General features: G+C 49.3%; 1 protein-coding gene across 1 annotated transcript in view; it reads right to left on the reverse strand.

Annotated features, from left to right (window-relative positions):
- LOC109894627 (usherin-like) overlaps positions 1-15947 on the reverse strand; it is a 378093-nt gene that overhangs the window by 14906 nt on the left and 347240 nt on the right. Inside the window, 5 exon segments of the mRNA XM_031828079.1 lie at positions 6285-6609; positions 9876-10045; positions 10274-11284; positions 12036-12371; positions 12674-12901. Coding sequence (XP_031683939.1) covers positions 6285-6609; positions 9876-10045; positions 10274-11284; positions 12036-12371; positions 12674-12901 — 2070 coding nt within the window.

Genomic DNA, 15947 nt, shown 5'->3' on the forward strand with positions numbered 1-15947 from the left:
CCTGAACTCCTTCTTCACTCTTGACTGCATGACCATCCTTTGGGTTTGCCGATGACACAACAATGGTAGGCCTGATCACCAACAACAACGAGACAGCCTACAGGGAGGAGGTCAGGGACCTGGCCGTGTGGTGCCAGGACAACAACCTCTCTCTTAACTTGATCTTGACAAAGGAGATAATTGTGGGCTACAGGAAAAAGAGGACCGAGCACGCCCCCCATTCTCAAAGACGGGGCTGCAGTGGAGCAGGTTGAGAGCTTCAAGTTCCTTGGTGTCCACATCACCAACAAACTAACATGGTCCAAGCACACCAAGACAGTCGTGACGAGGGCACAACAAAACCTATTCCCCCTCAGGAGACTGAAAAGATTTGTTGGCATGGGTCCAAAGGTTCTACAGCTGCACCATCGAGAGCATCCTCCTGACTGGTTGCATCACTGCTGCACCCCACCCCCTCTTTACTCCACTGCTACTCTCTGTTGTCATCTATGCATAGTCACTTTAATAACTCTACCTACATGTACATACTACCTCAACTAACCGGTGCACCCGCACATTGACTCGGTACATTGACTCGGTATCGGTACCCCCCTGTATATAGCCTTGCTACTGTTATTTTACTGCTGCTCTTTAATTACTTGTTACTTTTATTCCCTATTCTTTTCCCTATTTTTTTGAAACTGCATTGTTGGTTAGGGGCTCGTAAGTAAGCATTTTACTGTAATGTCTACACCTGTTGTATTCGGCGCATATGACAAATAACATTTGATTTGATGTGAGTGTGTATGTGAGTGAGTGTATGTGTGAGTACATCTTTAGAATGCAGTGAGAGTGAGTGCCAGCTACAGGTGAACTGAGGAAGATGTCCACTGTCAACCCCTCACCTTCTCACAGGGGAGAACTGGAGGAGTGGGAGACAGGGAGACAGGGGGAGGACAGGGAGGGAAGAGGGGATGAAATTGAGACAACGTGCAGAGAAATACAGTAATGACGAGAGAGTGAGAGTAGGGAGGTAACGGAATGGAGAAAGAGAGTGAGAGTAGGAGGTAACAGAATGGAGAAAGAGAGAGTGAGAGTAGGAGGTAACGGAATGGAGAAAGAAAGAGTGAGAGTAGGAGGTAACGGAATGGAGAAAGAGAGAGTGAGAGTAGGAGGTAACGGAATGGAGAAAGAGAGAGTGAGAGTAGGAGGTTACAGACGGGAGAAAGAGAGAGTGAGAGTAGGAGGTAACGGAATGGAGAAAGAGAGAGTGAGAGTAGGAGGTAACGGAATGGAGAAAGAGAGAGTGAGAGTAGGAGGTAACGGAATGGAGAAAGAGGGACAAAGATGCACCATAGTCCCCCACACACTCACACGCCCCATAGTCCCCCCCACACTCACACGCCCCATAGTCCCCTCCACACTCACGCCTCATAGTCCCCCCACACTCACACGCCCCATAGTTCCACTCACACGCCCCATAGTTCCCCCCACACTCACACGCCCCACACACGCCCCATAGTCCCCCCACACTCACACGCCCCATAGTTCCACTCACATGCCCCATAGTTCCCCCACTCACGCCCCATAGTCCCCCCACACTCACACACCCCATAGCCCCCCCACACTCACGCCCCATAGTCCCCCCACACTCACACGCCCCATAGCCCCCCCACTCACACGCCCCATAGTCCCACTCACATGCCCCATAGTTACCCCTACACTCACACGCCCCATAGTCCTCCCCACACTCACACGCCCCATTTTCCCCCCCACACTCACACGCCCCATAGACCCCCCCCACACTCACACGCCCCATAGCCCCCCCACACTCACGCCCCATAGTCCCCCCACACTCACACTCACATGCCTCATAGCCCCCCCCCCCACTCACACGCCCCATAGTCCCACTCACATGCCCCATAGTTCCCCCCACACTCACATGCCCCATAGGCCCCCCCACACTCACACGCCCCATTGTCCCCCCCACACTCACACGCCCCATAGTCCCCCCCACACTCATGCCCCATAGTCCCCCCACACTCACACGCCCCGTAGTCCCCCCCACACTCACACGCCTCATAGTCCCCCCACACTCACGCCCCATAGTCCCCCCCACACTCACACCCCATAGCCCCCCCCCACTCACACGCCCCATAGTTCCACTCACATGCCCCATAGTTCCCCCACTCACGCCCCATAGTCCCCCCACACTCACTCGCCCCATAGACCCCCCCACACTCACAAGCCCCATAGTCCCCTCCACACTCACGCCTCATAGTCCCCCCACACTCACACGCCCCATAGTTCCACTCACACGCCCCATAGTTCCCCCCACACTCACACGCCCCACACGCCCCATAGTCCCCCCACACTCACGCCCCATAGTCCCCCCACACTCACTCGCCCCATAGTCCCCCCCACACTCACACGCCCCATAGCCCCCCCACACTCACACGCCCCATAGACCCCCCCCACACTCATGCCCCATAGTCCCCCCCACACTCACACACCCCATAGCCCCCCCACACTCACGCCCCATAGTCCCCCCACACTCACACTCACACGCCCCATAGTCCCCCCACACTCACATGCCTCATAGCCCCCCCCCCCACTCACACGCCCCATAGTCCCACTCACATGCCCCATAGTTCCCCCCACACTCACACGCCCCATAGGCCCCCCCACACTCACACGCCCCATTGTCCCCCCCACACTCACACGCCCCATAGTCCCCCCCACACTCATACCCCATAGTCCCCCCACACTCACACGCCCCATAGTCCACACCCACACTCACACGCCCCATAGTCCACACCCACACTCACACGCCCCATAGTCCCCCCACACTCACCACTCACACGCCCCGTAGTCCCCCCCACACTCACACGCCTCATAGTCCCCCCACACTCACGCCCCATAGTCCAACCCACACTCACACCCCATAGCCCCCCCCCACTCACACGCCCCATAGTTCCACTCACATGCCCCATAGTTCCCCCACTCACGCCCCATAGTCCCCCCACACTCACTCGCCCCATAGTCCCCCCCACACTCACACGCCCCATAGACCCCCCCACACTCACACGCCCCATAGACCCCCCCCACACTCATGCCCCATAGTCCCCCCACACTCACACACCCCATAGCCCCCCCACACTAACGCCCCATAGTCCCCCCTCACTCACACTCACACGCCCCATAGCCCCCCCCCACTCACACGCCCCATAGTCCCACTCACACGCCCCATAGTCCCCCCCACACTCACACGCCCCATTGTCCCCCCCACACTCACACGCCCCATAGTCCCCCCCACACTCATGCCCCATAGTCCCCCCACACTCACACGCCCCATAGTCCCCCCCCACACTCACACGCCCCATAGTCCCCCCACACTCACACACCCCATAGCCCCCCCACACCAACGCCCCATAGTCCCCCCACACTCACACTCACACGCCCCATAGTCCCACTCACACGCCCCATAGTCCCACTCACACGCCCCATAGTTCCCCCCCCACACTCACACGCCCCATAGTCCCCCCCACACTCACACGCCCCATTGTCCCCCCCCACACTCACACGCCCCATAGTCCCCCCCACACTCATGCCCCATAGTCCCCCCACACTCACACGCCCCATAGTCCCCCCCCCACACTCACACGCCCCATAGTCCCCCCACACTCACAAACCCCATAGTCCCCCCACACTCACAAACCCCATAGTCCCCCCACACTCACGCCCCATAGACCCCCCCCCCACACTCACACGCCTCATAGTCCCCCCACACTCACACCCCATAGTCCCCCCACACTCACACACCCCATAGCCCCCCCACACTCACGCCTCATAGTCCCCCCACACTCACACACCCCATAGTCCCCCCACACTCACGCCCCATAGTCCCCCCACACTCACACACCCCATAGCCCCCCCACACTCACACCCCATAGTCCCGCCACACTCACATGCCCCAAAGTCCCCCCCACACACACGCCCCCATTGTCCCCCCCACACACACGCCCCATAGTCCCCCCACACACTCACACGCCCAATAGTCCTCCTTCCACACACACCAGACTAATCTTGTTTCCCAGGCAGTGTTAGTGTAATTACAGGGGAACACAGCTCAGGGTCAGGCAGGTGGAGATTTGCATGGGCAAGTCATTTGTAGAATGTCGGATCAGTGGAGGAGGCAGATGGATGCGGTGGCGGAGAGGGTTAAATTAGCCTCAATAATAGCCAATTACCCTGTGATCAATCAAGATGATAGATCTGAGACGAGATGCAGGCGGACTGAGAGAGTAGAGGAGCACACGCATTCAGATTCCCACACACACTGTTCCTGAGTGTCAGAATCCAGGGGGAGAGAGGAGAGGAGGGAGGGTCAGCCAAAAGTAATCCTGTCACCCAGATGGAGAAAAGGTCAAGAGGGTGGTGGCGGGGATTTGTGTGTTTATGTGTGTGTCTGACTTGGGGATGAAGTTTCTGCGACAACTTAACATACAAAACTTGTGTTGTGGCCACTTTCTTTAGTTACAGGTAGTGTAGTCTGGCGTTGCCATACCGCCGAAGCCTGGTTCTTGACGAGGACTACAGGTAGAGTAGTCTGGCGTTGCCATACCGCCGAAGCCTGGTTCTTGACGAGACTACAGGTAGAGTAGTCTGGCGTTGCCATACCACCGAAGCCTGGTTCTTGACGAGACTACAGGTAGAGTAGTCTGGCGTTGCCATACCGCCGAAGCCTGGTTCTTGACGAGACTACAGGTAGAGTAGTCTGGCGTTGCCATACCGCCGAAGCCTGGTTCTTGATGAGAATACAGGTAGAGTAGTCTGGCGTTGCCATACCGCCGAAGCCTGGTTCTTGACGAGACTACAGGTAGAGTAGTCTGGCGTTGCCATACCGCCGAAGCCTGGTTCTTGACGAGACTACAGGTAGAGTAGTCTGGCGTTGCCATACCACCGAAGCCTGGTTCTTGATGAGACTACAGGTAGTGTAACGTGCATCCAACAGTTCTCACTGGTGTAGCATTTCGCTACACTCGCATTAACATCTGCTAACCATGTGTATGTGACAAAAAATAAAATTTGATTTGATTTGATTTTTTTTTTCATACTGTTTACATATCATACAGTATTATGCAACTAGATTTGAATGTAGCAACTTCTCTGCCACTGTATCTTCGTGAGGCTATTTCTCCCTAGGTACAGAAAGGAGATGTCTAACATTTAGAGATATATCTGTGTATCTTGTATGAGTTACAGACTTGTTATGGCTTCCACACCGTGTGCATACTGAGATATCTAGTCCAGGTTATTAGAAAGGGGGAAAAATATGGCATTTTAGGGGCCATGGCAACAAAAATCTACTCAAGCTGCGTGGACTCGCTCTGAGCCCTCTGATTGGTCAGCTGAGCCGCACTGTCGTGGTCCGAGTACTCGGATTGGCTGACTGAACAGTATCATCATCGTGGAGACAAGGGTCGGAAGGTAAGTTGGGTGAAAGTGGGCAGTAATTAAAGGCTGGCATAAACCTGTCAATAAAACATGATGACCTGGGCCAATTAAACTAATTTGATCCCCCTCTGTACTGTGGTGGGACTTTGTCCTTCCTTGAGTTGCTGGGGAGAAATGACCCCTCCTACTCTGTCTCCTCTCTCATGTGATGAATGGGGATAACCCACAAACAGTGTTCGTACATAAACACTATAGGCTAGTAGTCAATCACACAACATAAACTTCAGAAGCACCCCCAATCTCTCCCACCTCCGGTTAGTGTATCTCCTCACGTATATTGCCCCCACCCCCAACTCCCTTGGGGATCCACACCCGACATTTAAAAGGTCTTTCCAATACATGTCCGTGTCTGGGAGGGCGGGGTAAACAGCTAATTCGATTGGCCGGATGGTAATGACGGGTGCTCTTGCCTGCCAATGATTAATGGCTCTGTCACCTTCCTGTCATCTCTCAGCCCCAACTCCCCCTGTCATAAATTACGGCTGGTAAATAAGACGGAACAATCAGGCAAACTCAATCAATTAGAACGTGGCTCTGCCCTCGGCTAACGTGGCTGACAGGCATGATGCTAATGTTATTGTGCTCTAAAGGGTAGCCTGTCAATTAGCGACAACACGCAAACTACCACATTAATATGGACTAGCATTACAACACTTGTCTGAGTGGGGCTGGGTAGGGTTAGGTAAGGGGGAGGGGTGTGAGTGTGATAGTGGTGGGCTGGAACAAAAATGTACACACAATGCAGACTGTGGTTCCTCACCTCTGTGTTAGCCAGAATATGTACCTACCTGGTACTGGTAGTCAGTGTAGGGCAGGAGACCGGCATCACGGCACGTTGCGGAATCATTCCTATACACCAGCGCTGCTGCACCCCCGCTAACCTCAGTGTTCTGACCCAGTCTCCTATAGACCTCATAGTGTAGGACTCTACCATTGGGCTGGGCCGGGGGGGGCCAAGAGAGCAAAAAGATGGTCTGTAGGCCCCTGGTGTCTCTCTGTAGCTCCAGCAGCGGTATGGACTGGCCAGTAGGAGGAGACTCTAGTGTCAGCACTGAGACCCAGTCACTGGAGGCACAGCCCAGCTCTGTACACGCCTCCACTCTCACCTCGTACCTGATAGACACACAGAAATACACACAGGTCTGTCAACACACACTTAATATCATGTACAGTATGTATTATATCTCAATGTTGTCATTACTAAATGTCATTCTGTCTATTCGTGCTTTAGAAGAGAGAGAAAGGGGGAAAGAACACATGGAGAGAAAGAGAAGCAGATGGAGGGAGAGATAGAAGTACAACAGAGAGAGAGGAGTAGAATAAAGAGGTCATCTGAGAGGAGGAGTGGTGATTTGGAGATGATAAAGATAATGAGATTTTATTATCTGTCTCTTATCAGTACCCTTTACACACACACACCCCACACACACACAGGAACATAACCCCCCCCCCCCCCACACACACACACCCTTACAGAAACACACACACACACACACACACACACACACACACACACACACACACACACACACATACACAGGAACACACACACCCTCACAACACAGTCTGACTGACTGCCTGTCTGGGACAGGGACAGAGAGATGGAGACGTGACCACTGCCTCAAGGTTGACTCCCTCTCTCCATCTCCCTCCCTCCCTCCTTTCCTCCTTCCTTCCCTCCCTCCCTCCCTCCCTCCTTCCCTCTTCCCTCTTTTACTTCTTTCATTTACTCATTCACTTCTCTCTCTCTCTCTCTCTCTCTCTCTCTGTGTCTCTCTCTCTCTCTCTGTGTGTCTCTCTCTCTCCCTCCCTCTCTCTCTCTCTCTCTCTCCAATTTAATAAGGGCTTTATTGGCATAGGAAACATATGTTTACATTAACAAAGCAAGTGAAGTAGATAATAAGCAAAGGTGAAATCAACAATAAAAATGAACAGTAAACATTACACTCCCAGAAGTTCCAAAAGAATAAAGACATTTCGAATGTCGTATTATGTCTATACACAGTATTGTAACGATGTGCAAATAGTTAAAGTACACCCATTAGGTGGTTGTAGAATTAAATGTCTCTTTTCTGAATTTTGATAATTAGTGTTTTACATTTACAAAGATTATATTTTATGCCGAATTTTGCATGCAGAATTGTATCTCTCTGTATCTGTATTTCTCTCTCTCTCTCTGTATGTTTCTGTGTCTCTATCTTTCTCTATATCTCTTTCTCTCTGTATCTCTTTCTCTCTGTATCTCTTTCTCTCTGTGTCTCTCTCTTTCTCTGTATCTCTTTCTCTGTATCTCTCTCTCTCTGTATCTCTTTCTCTCTGTATCTCTTTCTCTCTGTATCTCTTTCTCTCTGTATCTCTTTCTCTCTGTATCTCTTTCTCTCTGTGTCTCTCTCTCTCTGTGTCTCTATCTTTCTCTATATCTCTTTCTCTCTGTATCTCTATCTTTCTCTGTATCTCTTTCTCTCTGTATCTCTTTCTCTCTGTATCTCTTTCTCTCTGTATCTCTTTCTCTCTGTGTCTCTCTCTCTCTGTGTCTCTATCTTTCTCTATATCTCTTTCTCTCTGTATCTCTTTCTCTCTGTGTCTCTCTCTCTCTGTGTCTCTATCTTTCTCTATATCTCTTTCTCTCTGTGTCTCTATCTTTCTCTGTATCTCTTTCTCTCTGTATCTCTTTCTCTCTGTATCTCTTTCTCTCTGTATCTCTTTCTCTCTGTGTCTCTCGCTCTCTGTGTCTCTATCTTTCTCTATATCTCTTTCTCTCTGTATCTCTTTCTCTCTGTATCTCTCTCTCTCTGTGTCTCTCTCTCTCTCTGTATCTCTCTCTCTCTGTGTCTCTATCTTTCTCTGTATCTCTTTCTCTCTGTATCTCTTTCTCTCTGTATCTCTCTCTCTCTGTGTCTCTCTCTCTCTCTGTATCTCTCTCTCTCTGTGTCTCTATCTTTCTCTATATCTCTTTCTCTCTGTATCTCTTTCTCTCTGTATCTCTCTCTCTCTGTGTCTCTATCTTTCTCTGTATCTCTCTCTCTCTGTGTCTCTATCTTTCTCTGTATCTCTTTCTCTCTGTATCTCTCTCTCTCTGTGTCTCTCTCTCTCTGTGTCTCTCTCTCTCTGTGTCTCTATCTTTCTCTGTATCTCTCTCTCTCTATCTTTCTCTGTATCTCTCTCTCTGTATCTCTCTCTCTGTGTCTCTATCTTTCTCCATATCTCTCTCTCTCTCTGTGTCTCTATCTTTCTCTGTATCTCTCTCTCTCTCTGTGTCTCTCTCTCTCTGTGTCTCTATCTTTCTCTGTATCTCTCTCTCTCTGTGTCTCTATCTTTCTCTGTATCTCTCTCTCTCTCTCTGTATCTATCTTGCTCTCTCTGTATCTCTCTCTCTCTTGTGATTGTGTTTTGTCTGCACAGTCGCTAAATTCTGCATGCAGAATTGTATCTCTCTGTATCTCTCTCTCTGTATTTCTCTCTCTGTATCTCTCTCTCTCTGTCTCTCTGTGTCTCTCTCTCTGTGTCTCTATCTTTCTCTCTCTCTTTCTCTCTGTATCTCTCTCTCTCTGTGTCTCTATCTTTCTCTATATCTCTCTCTCTCTGTCTATATCTTTCTCTGTAATATCTCTCTCTCTGTATCTCTCTCTCTGTATCTCTATCTTTCTCTGTATCTCTCTCTCTGTATCTCTCTCTCTCGTGATTGTGTTTTGTCTGCACAGTCACTAACTTCTGCATGCAGAATTGTATCTCTCTGTATCTCTCTCTCTGTATTTCACTCTCTCTGTATCTCTCTGTATCTCTATCTTCCTCTGTATCTCTTTCTCTCTGTGTCTATATCTTTCTCTGTATCTCTCTCTCTCTCTCTGTATTTCTCTCTCTCTGTATCTCTCCTCTCTCTCTGTATCTCTCTCTCTCTCTGTATCTCTCTCTCTCTCTGTATCTCTCTCTCTGTATCTCTCTCTCTCTCTGTATCTCTCTTTCTCTGTATCTCTCTCTCTGTATCTCTCTCTCTGTGTGTCTCTGTCTTTCTCTGTATCTCTTTATCTCTGTATCTCTCTCTCTGTGTGTCTCTGTCTTTCTCTGTATCTCTCTCTCTGTATCTCTCTCTCTCTGTGTCTCTATCTTTCTCTGTATCTCTCTCTCTCCGTATCTCGCTCTCTCTGTATCTCTATCTTTCTCTGTATCTCTCTCTTTCTCTGTATCTCTCTCGCTGTATCTCTCCCTCTCTCTGTATTTCTCTTGCTCTGTATCTCTCTGTATCTCTCTCTCTCTCGTGATTGTCAATAAAGTTTTTTTTTTTTAAACATCTCTGTTGCTCTCTACCCCCCCCCTCACACACACACACTCTCTGTACCTGTGGCTAGAGGTTAGAGGTCGGGGGTTCGTTAGTGACTGACCTGTGGTAGGGTGTGAGCTGCTTCAATATGATGGAGCGTCCGGAGAAGGCGCTGTGTTCTGGGTCATACAGGAAGCTGTGTGTTGAGGGCATGGTCGGGTCTCTCTGGTACACCGTGTAGCTGACGATCACCCCGTTAGGTCTCGCTGGGGGCTCCCAGTCCACCCTCAGCTTCACAGCAAGCACAACATTACACATCTCATATACCATTAACAATAGTATTAACAATGTGAGTAGAAGTGTCAGAATTGAAACTACAGTAGGATCTCAGACACATGAACATGTATTAGGAATGGAGGGCGTTCTGAACACTGAAATATTTGTCACTTTGAAATGTGCTGAAAAAAATATGATTAGTGTATTTACATGTATTGTACTACTCCCACTCCCCTTACTGACCTGCCGTGGCCCCAGAGGCTGCAGTGTGGGAGGTCCAACACCAGAGGGAGCTGACGGGTGAGTCCTGGCCTTGGCCACAGAGCTGGTCACCGCTCCTTGACTGTTGTTGGCCGTTATGCTGTAGCCGTACTCCACGCTCGGCAACAGCGTGAAGTCATGGTAACGCGTTTCCATCCCGACGTATATGACCTGGCCATCCCGGCGGAGCTCGTAACCTGTGACGATACCGTTGGGGAGCTTCGGTGCGCCCCATGTGATTTCGAGAGACTCTGGGCCGGTGACTTTGAGGGAGGGGGGATTTAGACCATGAGGGGGGGCCTCAAGGGTTTGGGCCTTGATAGGGGTGCTGGGGGTACAACCCCCGTTGGTACAAGCCAATAGGATGAGGCGGTAGTGTGTGTGCGGCCGCAGCTCTGACATCACCACAGACAAGCCACTCCCACGATAAACCTCCTTTCCGTTGGCCTCCAGCATGTACTGCGTCACCTCCCCATTCTGTATTAATGGAATGGTCCAGGACACGTTGATACTATCGGCTGTGATGCTGGTTATGGTGGGAAAGTCCACTGCAGCGGGGGGAGCCTCCAGTGTCTTTACTTGTGTTTCAGGACTAGTAACACAGCCCTCAGCAGTACAGGCTGTAATAGCATATCTATAGGAGGTGAAGGCAGACAGGTCCTCGTCTGTGTAGTTGAAAACACTGGGGTCAAAACTAAACGAGAAACTGACGTTATCTCTCTGGATCCTATAAGACAAAAGCACCCCGTTACTCTCCAGTGGGGGGGTCCATGACACCAGGAGCTCATAGGGGTTCCCCTCCACGTGGACAACCGAGGGCGGTGTTAGGCCACGTGGGGGGGCCTGTCTGGTTGTCACGGTAACCCAGGGGCTGTCTGCGTGTCCGGCGGGGTTGTGGACACGGATGCTGAACTGATATTGGGTCCAGGGCCGCAGCCCCGTCACAGCGTGGGAGAAACTAGAAGCCTGGGTGGAACTCTCACGGAACAGTACCTAACAGAAAAATATACACAGCTAATGATGATCATATAACTGAAATAGACAGGTTAAGATTATGACAAAGGATGAAATTAACACTGATGAGTAGGACCAAGACTTTACCAGTATCCCAATATGTTTTCCATGGCAAAAATGAAAACACGAAGCAGACCAAACTCTTTGGTCCTTTAAAAACCTGCTCTGTTGAATATTGTGTACTATAGCTTAGACATTTTTATTTATTTTATTTTACCTTTATTTAACTAGGCAGGTCAGTTAAGAACAAATTCTTATTTTCAATGACGGCCTAGGAACAGTGGGTTAACTTTTCGGTTACTAGTCCAGCACTCTAACCACTAGGCTACCCTGCCGCCCCAATGAAATAAATACATGTGACTCTGGATGACAACATAATGATGTTTGTTTCCAACATTAGGCCTGTTTTCAAAAAGAAGTTCAATATGCTTTGTGTTTTTTTCCCTGCCACGATACTAATGAGTATTTTGATACTGGCATTGTCCCAGCCCTACTGTTGACTAATCATTAGAACGTTTAAAAGTCGACCAAATATCTGCTGCTGTGAAACTTTTACTGTCAATTCTCGGGGCCACCCATACGTAAAATACGCTTTGGATAAAAGTGTCTGCTAAATGGCATATATTATTGTATTATATTAAATCCCTTTTGGTTATATTTAGTATGCCGTCTTTTTCTGTATAAGGTAGAAGTATTACCAAAGAGAAGCAAAGATAATCAAGATACACACCTTGGCCTGCGCTATTTCCTCGTTGTTCCCCCTCCTCTCATCATCCAGACTCCGCCCCAGCAGAATGTACTCTCCTATTGGTCCGTTGGGATGAGTGGGCAGACTCCAGGTGAGTTCTACGCTGTGTGGGCCAATAGCGCTGGGTATGGGGGCGGGTTGGGCGCCCGGGGGGGCTGCTGCCGTGGTAACAGACTGAGGGGGGGTACGGGTGCAACCTGCGGAGGTACAGGCCTCTAGAACCAGAGAGTAGAGGGAGAAGGGTTCTAATCGTCGGAACAGGAACTGGCGAGACAGACCACTGAACTCCAGGTTTTCCTCACTGTAGATGTTATAACTCTGGAGGAGAGAGAGAGAGAGGGAGAGGGAGAGGGAGAGGGAGAGAGAGAGAGAGGGAGAGGGAGAGGGAGAGGGAGAGAGAGAGAGAGAGAGAGAGAGAGAGAGAGAGAGAGAGAGAGAGAGAGAGATGGGGAGTTCAGTGTGCGAGTTTGTTTACTGTGATGACCCCTTTGATACTTGTCTCTGTGTATGTGTGTAACGTGTGTGTGTGTGTGTTTGTGCACCGTGATAACCCTGTTGTGTGTGTCTGTCTCTGTGTGTACCGTGATAACCCCGTTGTGTGTGTCTGTCTCTGTGTGTACCGTGATAACCCCGTTGGGTGTATGAGGCGTGTCCCAGGTTAACAGAAGGGCCCGGCCCTGCTCTCTCTGCTCCAGACTGAAGTTAGCCAGTCCGGCAGGCGATGCCTCCAGGGTCCTAATGCTGACCCAGGGACTGGATACACTGCCTGCCCCGTTCACTGCTTCCACACGCACACTGTACACACTGAACGCCTCCAAGCCATACACACTGGACTGGAGAGTACTTCCCTGTGAGGGGCAGAAAGAGGGGGAGGGAGGGAGAGAGAGGGTGAGTGAATCATACGCATGTACACAGACAAACACATGGACTGATTTCACTCCAAAAACCAACCCATGAGATTTTTACAAAGAGCAGAATTCAGAGGGAATTATACCAGAAACCAGACAACAGAAACCTAACATGATTATGGATTTGACATGGGGGCTGACATCAACATGCACGCTAGGCTACATCGTGAACTAACAGCACACTCAAGTGACCAGCCGAGAGGGAGAGACAGACATGTAGGAAGACACACACAGGTCCCTAGGGGAGAGTTAGCTACAAAGCCCCTGAATACAGCCCTGGTATCAAACTGACACCACAGCAATATCCCACTGCACAGAGACAACACACAGCTCACTGCCAAGTCTCAGAGCAGGCTGCAACGCCAGGCTCCATTTTGTAATTGATTATCAAGGCCTGCTTGTGCTATGACAAGCACCAAGAGTGCTACGGATGTGGAAGTGTGTGTTTGTACAATTTTAGGCTCCAGAATGTGGGTGTGTGTGAGAATGTGTGTGAGAGAGTGTGTGTGTGTGTGTGCATGTGTGCCAGAGGAGGCTGGTGTAAGGAGTTATAGGAGGACAGGCTCATTGTAATGGTTGGAATGTAATCAATGGAACGGTACCAAACAGATCAAACACCTGGAAACAACATGTTTCACTCCGTTCCATTGATTCCATTCCAGCCATTACAATGAGCCCGTCCTCCTATAGCTCATCCCACCAGCCTCCTCTGGTGTGTGTGTGTATGTATGGGTGTGTGTGTACCATGATGAAAGCCTAGTCCCATTGCAGAACGCAGTGTGTTAGTCTCCTGTTGCAAAGTGATTCAGGTGAACCCTTGTCTCTCCTATAAGTTGATCTGAACCACTGAGCCACCATCACTAACAACATAATAAAACCTCAACACCCACATTATCAGAACCACGTCCGAACAAACATGACATAGATGATTTTCTGCTGTTTTTTTACTTGTTCTGGGTTTTAATTCACAGCAAACAAGATTAATGTCACAAAGAGAGAGGAAAGACAGGATTAATGATCCCCCTGTCACAAAGAGAGAGGAGAGACAGGATTAATGATCCCCCTGTCACAAAGAGAGAGGAGAGACAGGATTAATGATCCCCCTGTCACAAAGAGAGGAGAGACAGGATTAATGATCCCCCTGTCACAAAGAGAGAGGAGAGACAGGATTAATGATCCCCCTGTCACAAAGAGAGAGGAGAGACAGGATTAATGATCCCCCTGTCACAAAGAGAGGAAAGACAGGATTAATGATCCCCCTGTCACAAAGAGAGAGGAGAGACAGGATTAATGATCCCCCTGTCACAAAGAGAGAGGAGAGACAGGATTAATGATCCCCCTGTCACAAAGAGAGAGGAGAGACAGGATTAATGATCCCCCTGTCACAAAGAGAGAGGAGAGACAGGATTAATGATCCCCCTGTCACAAAGAGAGAGGGAAGAGAGAGGAGAGACAGGATTAATGATCCCCCTGTCACAAAGAGAGAGGAGAGACAGGATTAATGATCCCCCTGTCACAAAGAGAGAGGAGAGACAGGATTAATGATCCACCTGTCACAAAGAGAGAGGAGAGACAGGATGAATGATCCCCCGGTCACAAAGAGAGAGGAGAGACAGGATTAATGATCCCCTTGTCACAAAGAGAGAGGAGAGACAGGATTAATGATCCCCCTGTCACAAAGAGAGAGGAGAGACAGGATTAATGATCCCCCTGTCACAAAGAGAGAGGAGAGACAGGATTAATGATCCCCCTGTCACAAAGAGAGAGGAGAGACAGGATTAATGATCCCCTGTCACAAAGAGAGGAGAGACAGGATTAATGATCCCCCTGTCACAAAGAGAGAGGAGAGACAGGATTAATGATCCCCCTGTCACAAAGAGAGAGGAGAACAGGATTAATGATACCCCTGTCACAATGAGAGAGGAGAGACAGGATTAATGATCCCCCTGTCACAAAGAGAGAGGAGAGACAGGATTAATGATCCCCCTGTCACAAAGAGAGAGGAGAGACAGGATTAATGATCCCCCTGTCACAAAGAGAGAGGAGAGACAGGATTAATGATCCCCTTGTCACAAAGAGAGAGGAGAGACAGGATTAATGATCCCCCTGTCACAAAGAGAGAGGAGAGACAGGATTAATGATCCCCCTGTCACAAAGAGAGAGGAGAGACAGGATTAATGATCCCCCTGTCACAAAGAGAGAGGAGAGACAGGATTAATGATCCCCCTGTCACAAAGAGAGAGGAGAGACAGGATTAATGATCCCCCTGTCACAAAGAGAGAGGAGAGACAGGATTAATGATCCCCCTGTCACAAAGAGAGAGTGAAGATAGAGAGAGCAAAAGTAAAAAGTATAATCCTTTGAAAATCACACTTCTGTGCAGTGCCAGGAAAGAAGAGAATAGTATCAGCTCCCAGTTAGTACAGACAGAGAGAGGGGAACCAGTGAAGAACAAACACCATTGTACATACAATCTATATTGATGTTTATTTATTTTCCCTTTTGTACTAACTATTTGCACATAATATGACATTTTCATTATTTTGGAACTTTTGTGAATGTAATGTTTACTGTGAATTCTTTATTATCTATATATCTTGCTTTGGTAAAGTAAACATATGTTTCCCATGCCAATAAAGCTCTTAAATTGAAATTTAATTGAGATAAGGGTGAGAGAGAGGAAGAGAGATTAAGAAAAAGAGAGAGGGAGACAGAGAGAGAGAGAGAGAGAGAGAGAGGAAGAAAGAGATGGAGAGAGAAAGAGAGAATTATTTAAGCTACCTTTAACACAGTGAAGTATATGGTGCATGTGGACCATAACACAGTTAACATATGCACATTGTCAATAGCAACAGCTGTTGGCGTGTCGTTATCTGAGCGTAGAGACTCCTTGGCAGCCCCTAGATGGCAATGCAATCAAACACTTTCACTAAAACACCACCGGCACACTGCAATGAACACACACACACACACACACACCACACAC

This window comes from Oncorhynchus kisutch, linkage group LG7 (assembly GCF_002021735.2).
Source record: "Oncorhynchus kisutch isolate 150728-3 linkage group LG7, Okis_V2, whole genome shotgun sequence".
In the NCBI taxonomy this organism is placed as follows: domain Eukaryota; kingdom Metazoa; phylum Chordata; class Actinopteri; order Salmoniformes; family Salmonidae; genus Oncorhynchus; species Oncorhynchus kisutch.